This window comes from Pseudorca crassidens, chromosome 17, assembly GCF_039906515.1.
Source record: "Pseudorca crassidens isolate mPseCra1 chromosome 17, mPseCra1.hap1, whole genome shotgun sequence".
NCBI lineage: Eukaryota > Metazoa > Chordata > Mammalia > Artiodactyla > Delphinidae > Pseudorca > Pseudorca crassidens.
Genome location: NC_090312.1, coordinates 1975521 through 1987140, shown reverse-complemented (window position 1 = coordinate 1987140; position 11620 = coordinate 1975521). Strand labels below are relative to the sequence as shown.

At 65.3% G+C, this 11620-nt stretch overlaps 1 protein-coding gene across 6 annotated transcripts; it reads left to right on the top strand.

The window, feature by feature from the left end:
* Positions 1–1556: 1556 nt before the first annotated feature.
* Positions 1557–11126, top strand: RHPN1 (rhophilin Rho GTPase binding protein 1). 6 transcript variants are annotated; one of them, XM_067712682.1, is made up of 15 exons: positions 1557–1742; positions 4653–4768; positions 5779–5907; positions 6256–6331; positions 6943–7020; positions 7406–7455; positions 7545–7711; positions 7953–8146; positions 8472–8631; positions 8706–8819; positions 9166–9381; positions 9718–9794; positions 10007–10153; positions 10252–10413; positions 10782–11126. In XM_067712682.1, the coding sequence occupies exons 1-15, from the start codon at positions 1662–1664 to the stop codon at positions 10944–10946; spliced, it is 1932 nt and encodes a 643-aa protein (XP_067568783.1). In that variant the 5' UTR covers positions 1557–1661; the 3' UTR covers positions 10947–11126. The 6 variants fall into 6 exon arrangements, with proteins under 6 accessions (XP_067568783.1, XP_067568782.1, XP_067568780.1 ...); XM_067712681.1 differs by having other exon boundaries at positions 7331–7455; positions 8475–8631; positions 9166–9360; XM_067712679.1 differs by having other exon boundaries at positions 7331–7455; positions 8475–8631.
* Positions 11127–11620: the final 494 nt, after the last annotated feature.

Sequence of the window (11620 nt, the reverse complement as noted above, 5' to 3'; positions counted from 1 at the left end):
AGGGCTTGAACCTGTGTCCCTCGCATTGGTGGGCAGATTCTTTAACCACTGCGCCACCAGGGAAGCCTTCTAGTTATTTTTTAGGTAATGTGAAGTTTGTGTTCTTTCTTCTATTTCAAACCTCGTTTAGAAATATCTTCTCACTTCCAATGGTTACCTTTTATTTTGGATGTTTTTTGTTGTCCATTTCTAGACATCCACTCTTCCAAAACTAAGCTTTGGGATTGCTTTGTTATAGAAGGTGCAGAGTTTCACCAACCTTAGCTCTACAAGACCCGATTAGCCAAACAGGAGCCTCCTCCAGTGCCCTACCGCCCTCCCCAGGGGCGACCTCTTGTAACTCTTTGAGCTGCCGATTTGGTATTGAATTCCACAGTTCCGAACAACATACTTCTGCATCCGGAACTCTGTTTTCTAACTGAGGCCTTACCTACTGACTTTGCCTCAGGAGGATGAAGCTTCAGCTTCTCTCACCCACTTCTTCACTCTTCCCCTCTCCCCTCTTCCTAACAGAAACTCGTTATAATGGTCCTGAGGTCAAGATGCCAGGACATCCTGAAATACACAGCTGAGTCAGGTTATATTCTGTGGTTACTTTTTATTTTCCCAGGAGTTAACAATTACCTTATTTTGGAGTTGTTATTGTTGCAGATGGCCAGGGTGGGCCAAGGAGCTTAGTTTACAGGATTTAGCACTGGGGAACTGCTGGATCAGGCGCACACGTTTGGAGAGAAGGAGCCTAGGGCTCTGCACGGAGGGGAGATGGTGAGGACGGACAAGCTGGAACTTTATCGGAACTTGATAAACTAGAGCTACTTATTACTCTGGTGTTCCTGCCCCTACAAACGGTGTGTTCTTAGGTGAGGTGAGCCCCACATGAAATTTGAATGCATTGCAGAGTCACCATAACTAGAGAAATTATGAAAGGACCTGGACAGAGGCACATCGCTGGGGCAACCCTGCAGGGAGAGCAGGTTACGGAAAGAGTCCAATTCTGGAAGCAGGCTGGTCCTGGAGGCAAGTCAGGTAAGATGATACTGGAAGCAGGTTGTGGAGGTGGGTTCTGGAGGAGGATTCTGGGGTGTGGGCTCCAGAGGAAGGTTCTGGAAGCGGGTTCTGGAGGTGTGACAATGGACGGCCGACCATGGCACCTCACTGGGGCCAGGCCGGAGCCTGGGTACCCGCGCGGAGACAGGAAAGCGGACCTTAAGAGCTGCACGGGCGCTCGCGCTAGCAAAACCGTTAACCCCATTGCGGATGTTTTCGGACTAGCCCCGCGGAGGCCCCCCAGCCGGCGCGGGTGAAACCCGCGCAGCCCGGGGCCCTGCGCGGCGCAGTGTTTTTCCCTTATCCGCCGGCCGGCGGTTGCCAGGGGCGACCGCATTCCCCCGGGGCTCCGCGGGCGCGGGAGGGCGGGGCCTGGCCGCGGACCCACCTCCCTCGCACCCTGGTTGGCCAAGGCTGCTGTCCGTCGGAGTCTCCGTTGCCGCCGATTGGGCAGCGGAAGTTTCGCACGCTCGGCGCCCAGCGCCCCGCCCCTCCAGCCGACTGGGCCACCCCTCCCACCCGCTCCGGGAGAGGGCAGTGCGGGATCCCGTGCGCCCGGGGTTCCTGCGCCAGCGTTGGCTTCCGGGCGGGCGCGGCCCGAACGGCGGGCGGCAATGGTCCCTGAGGGGAGGCCGGACGGTGCGGGCGCCGGCGAGGAGAGCGCCCGGCTGCAGGCGGCGGGCAGCGTCCGCAAGGTGGGAGTGCCCCAGGGCGGGGGGCGCCGGGAGGTGGGGTTGCCAGACCCGACGTGCTCCTGTCGCCATCTGACTCCGGCGGGCGCGGGACTGCCGGGTCGGCGCTGGCTTCTCCCGTCCGAGCGCGCCGCTAGACTCCGGGGCGAACCCCGCATCTCGCTCGCCCCTAGAGGCAAGGTGGGCTTATCGCTGGGGAAACTGGGGCCCGGTGCGGAGCCAGAGCCCAGCTGTCTGCCTTTGCTGGGCTCCTCTCTAGCCCGTTTGGGGACCCCTCCTGTGTCGACCAGGAAAAGGTGGGAGTGCAAGTCCACCTCTTGGTTTTCTCCAACGCTTCAGGACCCCCTTCTGTGACAGGTGTTGGGCTCTGGTCAGTGACAGCCCGTGGCCCTAGTGTTTGTTCCTGGTGCCCATCATTCCTCCTTTTCTAGCTTTGCCCTCTCTCTCCTAGGGCTGTTCAGCTTTGCCCTGGGCACCCAGCTCTGTGTTTAATGAAACTTTTAGCAACAGGTGGCTGAAGCCTCGTGGGTACAGGAAATGGCTGGAGGATTGCCCAGCTAGGTGGTTTGTCCCTTCTCACCTACCCGCACCTCTGCCCCCTCCTGAAATCCCTGACCCCACGCGCTGTGGACTGTGGACCATTTCCAGGACGACTGGGGAAGCTCTGGAAGGGAGGGGGTGTGGAGACATTCGAGTCTGTGCCTGGGAAGGAGAGGGTGCTCTGGCTGCCTCCCTCTGCAGCCCGGGAGCCCAGTTGTCCCCAGGTGGTCAGCAAAAGGCTGCCCCAGTGTTTATGCCAGGCCTTGGGCATCCATGTCCCCAAGGGTTTTCAGTCAGGTGCCACCAAGCATAGGTGGCACCTGCACCCACAAGGGTGTGAGGCCTGGCCCTGCTGACCATCTTGCTGATTGTTCCCAGGCCTGTGCTGGCATAGTTGCCCCCACACGTAGCCAGTTCTGGACACTGCCCATGCCATTTCCTCCTGCGCTTCTGGGGGATCCGCTAGACCCATGCCATCAGGGCCATTGCAGGGAGGGTGTGGGGGGTTGCCCCTCTTCTCCGTCGGAGTGGAGGTTCTTCCACAGGTGGGCGAGCTGGCACATCCCTTTACCACCTGGTGCGGAAATGGGGGCGAGTGTGGCACTCAGCCCGCCCAGCACTGCGGACTGGGCCGTAGGCACACCTCCTATCCAGGTCACACAGCCAACCTGCCTTCTGGAGGGAGCGTTAGGGTCACAAGGCCATGGGGGTGCTGGCTGCGGAGCTCAGAGGGGACCCTGGCTCAGAGGCCGTGGTCTCCCGCCTCCAACACATCTCTCCGGGAGCACTTGACATTGGAGACAAACGAACTGTGTTGATGGGGACAGCCCTGCGGGGCTGGAGGTCTCTGCCCGGCACGTGGACCACCCCTCCCCAGGCAGACAGCTGTGCTGCTCACCCAGAACCCTTAGAACCTGCTGGAGCTTTGCAGTTGGACCTTCAGAGGGATAGGGATGTAGCTTCGGCTGTGGCCTGCCCCTCTGTCCCCAAATTCTCAGGCCTCCTGGAGGGGAGACTGCTCACATCCTCTGCTCATTCCCTTTTGCACCAAGTGGGTATGGGAGGCACTACGGAGAAGAGGCGCAGGCTAGTGGGAAGACAGACACTCAACAAGCAGAGCGGAGAGAGGAGAGCCGTGTTTTGTCTTGTTCCATCCTGGTGCCACCCTGACACCAGCCCCCTTCCCATCTACAGATGAGGGCCTGCCCAGGGTCCCACAGCAGGGAGTCCTCCAAGTTGATTGCTCTTTCTCCCATTGTTCAATGTGGACAAGTCCCCTCGCCCCAGTTACCTTGAAGCCTTCTATCCTTCAAGTCCCAGAAGAATACCTCCTCCTGCAGGAAGTCTTCCCTGATTGATCTCTCCTGAGAATACTGGAGTGTGGATGAGATGTTGGGCCATAATCCAAGGTGGCTATGCACCAGGAGCCTTGTCTGTGCAAGGGCGTGAGACCTTCTTTAGGGTGCCCCCTGCACAGGGCTGGGACAAACTAGAGCCCCCAGAAGGTGGGAAACTGCCCTGTGTGTGACAGTGGGGGCATGCTTCCTCAGATTTGCGGAAGACAGTGGCCATTGTAGGGAGGCCAGCGTCAGCCCCGCATGAATAAAACTTCCCCTGTCTGTGCCATCAGGGCAGGGTCCTGGGAGGCACCGTGTTCTCGTCCCTGCTCCGTTTGGGGGCCAGGTGATCACCTGAGCCTGAGAGAACGTTGCCCAAGGAAGTACATTCTGAGAAATCCTTCCCAACTCTTGGGCTGGTGACCGACCCAGACGGGAGGTCCTTAAATGGCCAGGAGGAGGTGTGGCAGCTGCGGCTGCACCACTCCCACTGGGGCCCTGAAGCCCCTCCCCTCACCAGAGGAAGCCTCTCACCCTCGGAACCTGCCGCAGGGCTCCCTGCTTGGGGCCCGGGACGTGGGCAGGCTGGCAGGTGGCCCATATGCAGTACAGAACCCGCGCAGAGGCACTTCGGATGGTGGCCGTTGGGAGGCCTGGCCTGCTGCCTGTGAGCAGAGGGACCCTGGGCCTGCGGTTTGGGACGGAGCCCGGCAATGTTCAGCGTGGCCCAGGGGAGCCTCCTCTCCGTTAGCGCCCCAGCGGCAGCCGGCTGGGCATCCCCTCCAATTAAACGTGTGTGGCCTGGCATAATTGTGTGGGCGGGATGGGTCGTGGGGGTTACAGAAGGAATTCAAAAGTGCAGGAGGATGTGTGGTGAGTAATTGGCCATCTCCCGGTGGGAGCTCCAGGCTGGGCTGCTGAGACCCAGAGCCACACCGGACAGGCCCAGATTCTTCCCGGGGCCCCAGTCCCAGCCACATCCCCCCCTGCCATGTCCTTGCTGGCCCGGCCCCCGTAACCTGTGGCCTCTCGGCAGGGCTGTGACCTCCTGGCAAATTCGCAGCACGGCTGCCTGCAGAGCCGCAGGGCCCAGATCCACCAGCAGATCAACAGGGAGCTGAGGATGCGGACGGGCGCCGAGAACCTGTACAGGTGCGTGCTGGCTGCCTGGGACACCTGTCGCCGGCCGACCCGTGGGAAAACAGTGCCGTGTTCCCCGAGGCCCCTGCGAGGCAGGTGCATCCCGGGGCAGGGCAGTGACCCAGGTGGGTGCCTGGTCTTGTGGTCCACATGTGATTCCGTGACCGTGGCCTCCCATTCAGGCTCCTGAGAGGCAGGGCTGGGCCTCCCACTGGGGTCTGGGGCAGTCATGCCGCTCAGCTGAGACCCTCACAGGTGACTCAGGCCCCCACCTTGGTGGCCCAAACTGGCAAGGGCAGGCTCAGGGCCAGCCGAGTTCTGTTCCGTGCGGGACTGGAGCAGGGCTTGAGGGGGTGTCCCCACTGCTGTGCAGTGTGGGAGCCTTTGAGATGCACATGGTGACCAGCAGCTGTGTGCTGACCTTCACACACGCCAGTTCTACTGGTGATGGCCCGAGGCCCAGGGAGGAGGCCTGGCCTGCTTGAGTGCAGACTACCAGTGAGTGCAGAACCAGCCCCAGGGCGGGGCTCGGCTGGGCCTGGGCCACTCCTTTTCCTTAGCAGCCCTGGCCCCCTGTCCCTCCCATCTGTAGGGCCAGCCCTGCCTTCCTGGACCTGTGGCCCCACTGGCAGGCACAGAGAGGGTCTGATCCCCGCCCCTCCAGGGAAGTTGGCTTCCATTCGCTGTGGAGGGCAGGCTGAGCTGTGTCCTGGGGGGCGCGAGAGGTGGTGGAGGACACTTATGCCCTGGAAGCTCAGGGACCAAGGAGACGTGCTTGGGCCAGAGTCACGACATACCCGCGTGGACAGGAGTCTGCATGAACCCCGGGGGCTTGCAGAGAAGGGGGAGGTCATCTGGCGGGCCCTGGACCCCACTGCTGCCCCCCAAGGGGGCTGGGCCCGTCAGCACATCACCGTGGGAGCAGGCTCCAGAGCTCAGGCTAGGGCAGGGGCTGCAGCGAAGCCCAGGGGCGTGGGGCCGCCTGCAGGGCTAGGGCTTCACCTCAGCCTGGCCTCCCCTAGAGCCACCAGCAATGCCCGGGTGAGGGAGACTGTGGCCCTGGAGCTGAGCTACGTCAACTCCAGCCTGCAGCTGCTGAAGGAGGAGTTGGAGGGGCTCGATGGCAACGTGGACGCCGACCAGCCCCAGAGGTGTGTGTGCACGCGTGTGCAAGGACACGGACTGGCCCCAGATGTGCGTGTGTGCATGTGTGCAAGGACGCAGGCTGGCCCCAGAGATGCATGTGTGCAAGGATGCGGAGCGGCCCCAGAGGTGCGTGTGCATGCGTGCGCAGAACAGCACCCACCACGTGTGTGTGTGTGTGGGAGGATGTGATCCAGGACAGGGCGTGGTGGGACGTGTGTGGTGTGCAAGGACATGTACCATAATCAGAGGAGAGGCGTGTCCCGTGGGGCGGGAGTGGTAGCGGGTGGACTGTGTGGCCACTGGGGACAGCAGAGTCCAGCCTTAGAGCCCAGACTCGATGCTTCTGGTTCTAGCGAAGGTATCACTGTCCCCATGATCCCCCTGGGGCTGAAGGAGACCAAGCAGCTAGACTGGGCCACGCCCCTGAAGGTGAGTGCTGGCCTGTGCGCCCTGGGCTCGGAGGGGTCTTTGGGGCTTCCTAGTCCAGCCGTCTCACAGAGATGAAGACTCTGAGGCCCAGAGAGGAGAGGGGTCTGCCCTGGAGCCACTTGGCCTCCCCAGGCTATGGGGGATTTGGATTGGGTGGGCTTTGCAGACAGGCACGCACCCTGGGATGGGTGTCAGCAGAACTGGAGGCCCCAAGACGGCTGCAGGGTCCTGACTCTCACTCTGAGGGTCCCTCTGGCGGGGGCCACCTCTTCCAGTCAGAGCCTGTGCTGAGAAAACCCGCTGGTTCCTGGGGCCTTGTTGGGGCTCGTGAGCCCGGCTGCCCTGGCTAGCTCGCCACTCCGGCCAGGCCGGCAGAAAGGTGCCTCGCCTCTCGGCCTCAGTGTCCTTGCCTGTCAAGTGGCAGGTAGCACTTGCCTCGTGGGGTTAATGAGGGAATTCAAGTAGAAACATCACCAAGTCTCCAGGCCCCATATCTGTGGTGGGGGGCACCCATGTCAGTGTGTAGACCAGGGCCTCCCCTCGCTTCGGGTCTTCACCCGCGTCGGGCTGGGAGACTTCAGGGAAGCCCAGCGCCTGTCCCTTCGAATCAGGAGCTGATCTCAGGGCACTTTGGAGAGGACAGTGCTTCCTACGAGGCTGAAATCCGGGAGCTGGAGGACCTGCGGCAGGTGGGTGGGTGCCTCCCAGTCCATAGGTGAGAAGACACAGGCTCGGTGCTGCTGGCCCTTTGGGAATGGCTACTCTGTGCCTGTCCCCACCCCAGGGACCCTGCCTGGGTCTCTTGCCCCAATGCCCTGCACAGTCTCCTGGAGTGGCACGTGGTCCACAGCAGCCCCCAGGAGGGCAGGTGTGACCGTGTCTACCCCTAGGCCCTGGGATGCTCTCCTGGGGCTGTGGCATTCAAGGGGATTCCCAGGGCGGTGTGCATGCCATGAGGTGGGCTGGGGCCGTGGGACCCTGCTGACTTCCACCCGGCAGGCCGCGCGGACCCCTAGCCGGAGCGAGGCGGGCCTGGAGCTGCTCACGGCCTACTACAATCAGCTGTGTTTCCAGGAGGCGCGCTTTGTCACCCCTGCCAGGAGCCTGGGGCTGCTGTTCCACTGGTAGGGGCGGGGCGGGGCGGGGGGCGGCGGCCGCTTCTGAGACCCTGGCTTCTCGTGAGGGCTCTGCCCAGCCTGACCCGACCCTGCAGGTATGACTCGCTGACGGGGGTTCCGGCCCAGCAGCGGGCCCTGGCCTTCGAGAAGGGCAGCGTGCTCTTCAACATCGGCGCCCTCCACACCCAGATCGGGGCTCGCCAGGACCGCTCCTGCCCCGAGGGCACCAGCTGTGCTGTGGAGGCCTTTCAGAGGGCTGCGGGTGAGAGCCGCCCAGGGCTGGCCCCCCAGCTGTGCCTGCGTGGTCCTCGCTTCCAGGCGTGAGGGGCAGAGCCTTCTCTGTGGCCAGAGCTAGGGGCCCAGTACGATGGCCCCCTAGCCCGAGGGGTCACACGCACAGGCCCTCTGTGGGGCGCAGAGGATGTTCCCCAACCAGGGCCGAGCACACGGGGTGGGGGTGGGGTGGCCCCGCCGTGCCACCCTGAGCCCCCTCCCCTCCGCAGGGGCCTTCAGCCTCCTGAGGGAGAACTTCTCCCACGCACCCAGCCCCGACATGAGCCCCGCCTCACTCTCCATGCTGGAGCAGCTCATGACCGCCCAGGCCCAGGAGTGCGTCTTCGAGGGCCTCTTGCTGCAGGCCCCCGTGGCTCCCCGTGACTGCCTGGCCCAGCTCCACCTGGCTCAGGAGGCCGCCCAGGTGAGGGCGGGGAGCCCGGCCAAGCTGCGGTGTCTCAGTGAGCAGCAGGGCCTGGGTCGAGGGTGCCGGCCGGAGCTTAGGAGCAGAGCCAGGATCTGGGCGGGGGGCAGGTACAGGGCCTCCTGTAGGGCCCCAGAGCCGGCTGTCAACCCGCCTCTGGGGCAACACCAATCAGGGCAGGAACCGGGGCCCTGCCCCTGAGCTCAGCCTGGCATGGGGCAGGGCCGCTGGGACTTTGGTCGAAGCCAAGCCCCAGGGTGGGGAGAGGTGGGGGCCCAGGCCGCTGGGCTCGCGGGAGGCCCCACCATCCTGCCGTGTGCGCCAGCAGGTGGCGGCCGAGTACCGGCTGGTGCATCAGACCATGGCCCAGCCGCCCGTCCAGGACTACGTGCCCTTCCCCTGGACCACCCTGGTGCACGTGAAGGCCGAGTACTTCCGCGCCCTGGCCCACTACCACGCGGCCCTGGCCCTGTGTGACGGCGCCCGTGAGTGCCCCGCCCCGCATGCCCGTGTGCCGGCAGGGCCCCGCCGGCGCCTCACCGCCCTCTCTGACCCACAGCGGTGGCGGAGGCGGAGCTTCCAGCCCTCGAGCAGATCTTCCTCGGGCTCCCGGCCTCGTCTGAGCCCCGGGGCCCCGCCCTGCCCCAGGAGCAGGAGGACCGCCGGAAGCTGGGTGAGGCGGCTGAGGGAGGGGCGGGGCGCTGGGGCCTCCGCGGGCGTGAATGACCCACTCCACCCTGTCATCCCCAGCCCTGATGCCCCGGCGCTGGCGGGTGGGGTCCCCAGCTCGCCCGGAGCAGGGGCCCCAGCAGTGCGGGCGGCGTCGGGAGGGGGCGGGGGCAGGGGGGACGAGCCACACACGGCGGCAGTTCTTTCACGGCTCAGACCTGCCGTCGGGCCCTCAGGATGAGCCCAGAAGCCCTCGCTTGCCCTCCTCTCGCAGCACCTGGTGGTGGGGGAGCTGGGGCCCAGCCTGGAAGGGCCAGGCAGGCAGCATGTGACAGCTCTGTCCCGTGCAGGCAAGGCCCACCTGAAGCGGGCCATCCTGGGTCAGGAGGAGGCCCTGCGGCTGCATGCCGTGTGCCGGGCCCTGCGCAGGGTGGACCTGCTGCAGGTCGTGCTGGCCCAGGCGCTGCAGCGCTCTCTGGCCAAGTACTCGGAACTCGACCTCGAGGACGACTTCTGTGAGGCCGCCGAGGCCCCTGACGTTCGGCGTGAGCAGCCAGGCCCCTTGGGTGGGTGTGTCCTGGCCCCAGGGGGGCGGGGGGCGGAGGCCTCCTGGCGAGCAACAGCCATTTGCCACAGAGCTATGGGCCCTGGAAGGAGGAGCGGGGCACTTGGCGGGGGAGCCGTGACGGCAGCTCCACGCCCCCCTCTCCCTGCACCTGGGACCCCCAAGAACCACCCCCCGGGGCTCCTCCTGCTGGTGGCCCACAGAGGGGCCGGTGTGCACGGGCTGCATTCGGGTCACCCACTCCGCTCTGGCCGAGCCGCACCCGGCTGCTTCCCAGGGTTCTGGGGCCGAGAGCCTTGGGCTCAGCCACGCCCTCCCTCCCCCTTCTCCCTTTCAGCTAAGACACAGCGGAGGCCGGAGGGCAGGGCGCCCAGCTTCTCCCGGGTGAAGGTGGCTGACATCTTCCATCGTCTGGTGAGCACCTCCCAGGCCACCCCCACCTCGGCTCTGCCCTGCGTTCTCAGGCAGGCCCTCGATGGCGGCCCAACCCTGCCCGGCCCCCTTGCAGACCCTGCTGGTTTCTGTCCCCAAATGTGGAGATCGGGGCGAGGGTGCTCCAGGCCGGGGCTCCCCCGAGGGCAGCAGCCCAGCCAGGCCTCTGACCTCTGACCTCTGGCCGCCCCCAGGGGCCCCTGTCCGTGTTCTCAGCCAGGAACCGCTGGCGGCTGGCAGGGCCCATCCACGTGGCCCGAGGAGAGGGCGGCTTCGGCTTCACGCTGCGGGGCGACGCGCCCGTCCTCATCGCGGCTGTCGTTCCAGGGGGCCGGGCCGCGGTAAGGGGCCCCGCCCCGGGGCTGACTGCGGGAAGGGGGAAGATGGGACTGGCCAGAGGTGGAGGGGTGCCCGCGGGACTCTCCCCGCCTCCCTGCAGGCGGCCGGCCTGAAGGAGGGTGACTACATCGTGTCAGTGAACGGGCAGCCGTGCAGGTGGTGGAAGCATGCAGATGTGGTAGCCCAGCTGAAGGGCGTGGGCGACGAGGGCGTGAGCCTGCAGGTGCTGACGCTGCTGCCTGGTGCCGAGCCGCCTGGCTCGGTGAGCCCCGGGGCCCTGGGGGGGTGGTCCCTAACTCCTTGTCCCGCCCCGGCCCTGGGCCTTCCGCCAAGCCCCCAACATCCGCAGATGCCAGGAGGGCACTCGGGTGACCTTCCAGGCAGCAGCCGCCTATGCTGCGGCCTCCACCTGGTAGCAGCTCCTGCCCTTGACAAGGCCCCAGCCCACCCCTCAGCTGGCCTCCACCCTCCTGGAGGCCCCGGGGTGCCCTGCTGCATGGCCGCCCTCCCAGGGACCCCGCCATGTGCCCCCTGAATACCACCCAGCTCGTCCCTGTCGCACTCACCAGGCTGGCCACAAGCAGGCCAGGCCAGGGTGCCGACCGATACCCATTTCCATCCCGAACACAGGGGGACCGCCGGCCAGCCCTGGGGGCGCTTCTGAGGAGCCAGAAGGAGTGTGGCTGGGAGACACCAGGGCCCGCACAAGCCAGCCCCAGGCCCCTCCTTGGCTGGAACCGCAAGGCCAAGAGGGGCAAGGCTGGAAGGAGGCTGTCCCCAGCCCCACACCCCTGAGCCGGGCTGCCCAGGCCGGCAGTGAGGGGCCAGCTCTCCCCACACCCCAGCCCCAGCACAGGCTCCAGCTGACTGGGGGTGAGGACCCCATGCACGCCTTCCTGACCCCAGAGCACCTTCGGGCCAGTTTGCTGCCCCACCCAGTGCCCAGAGCTGCCCATTAAAGACATTGTGAGATGAGGTGTGTCCGAGCCCAGTGATGTGGGCCAGGTGCTGCCCCCCCCCATACGGGAAGTGTCACAGTCGCCTCTGGACCCCAACTCCCAAGTGCCAGGAGGCTGCCCCTGGGCTGCCCTGTCCTCCTGCACCCCGGGTGCCCACTTGAGGGCAGCTTCCCGGGTGGGGGTGTCCGGCTGCCCTTCTTGGATCCTGAAGGAGCCGTCCCCAGAGAGCCAGGCAGGCTGGGGTGACGTGTTGCCAGCAGGTCCCTGCAGCCCAGATGCCCCCTGCCCCCCGTGCTGGGCTCCTGAGGCCCCTCAGCTGAGCTCTCCCCATCCCCCCGCCCCCCCAGCATGCCATATCTTGTCCACACCCTCCCTCAGGACTGGCTGCGCCCCAAGCCAAGCTTCTGTTTGGCCCCCAGTGATTCCGTCTGGGCGCCCCTCCCGCTGGCCCACCTGGCGCCCAGCAGGCTGGAGAAGGCCCAGCTGCCTTCCCGCCCTGCCCCTCCCTCC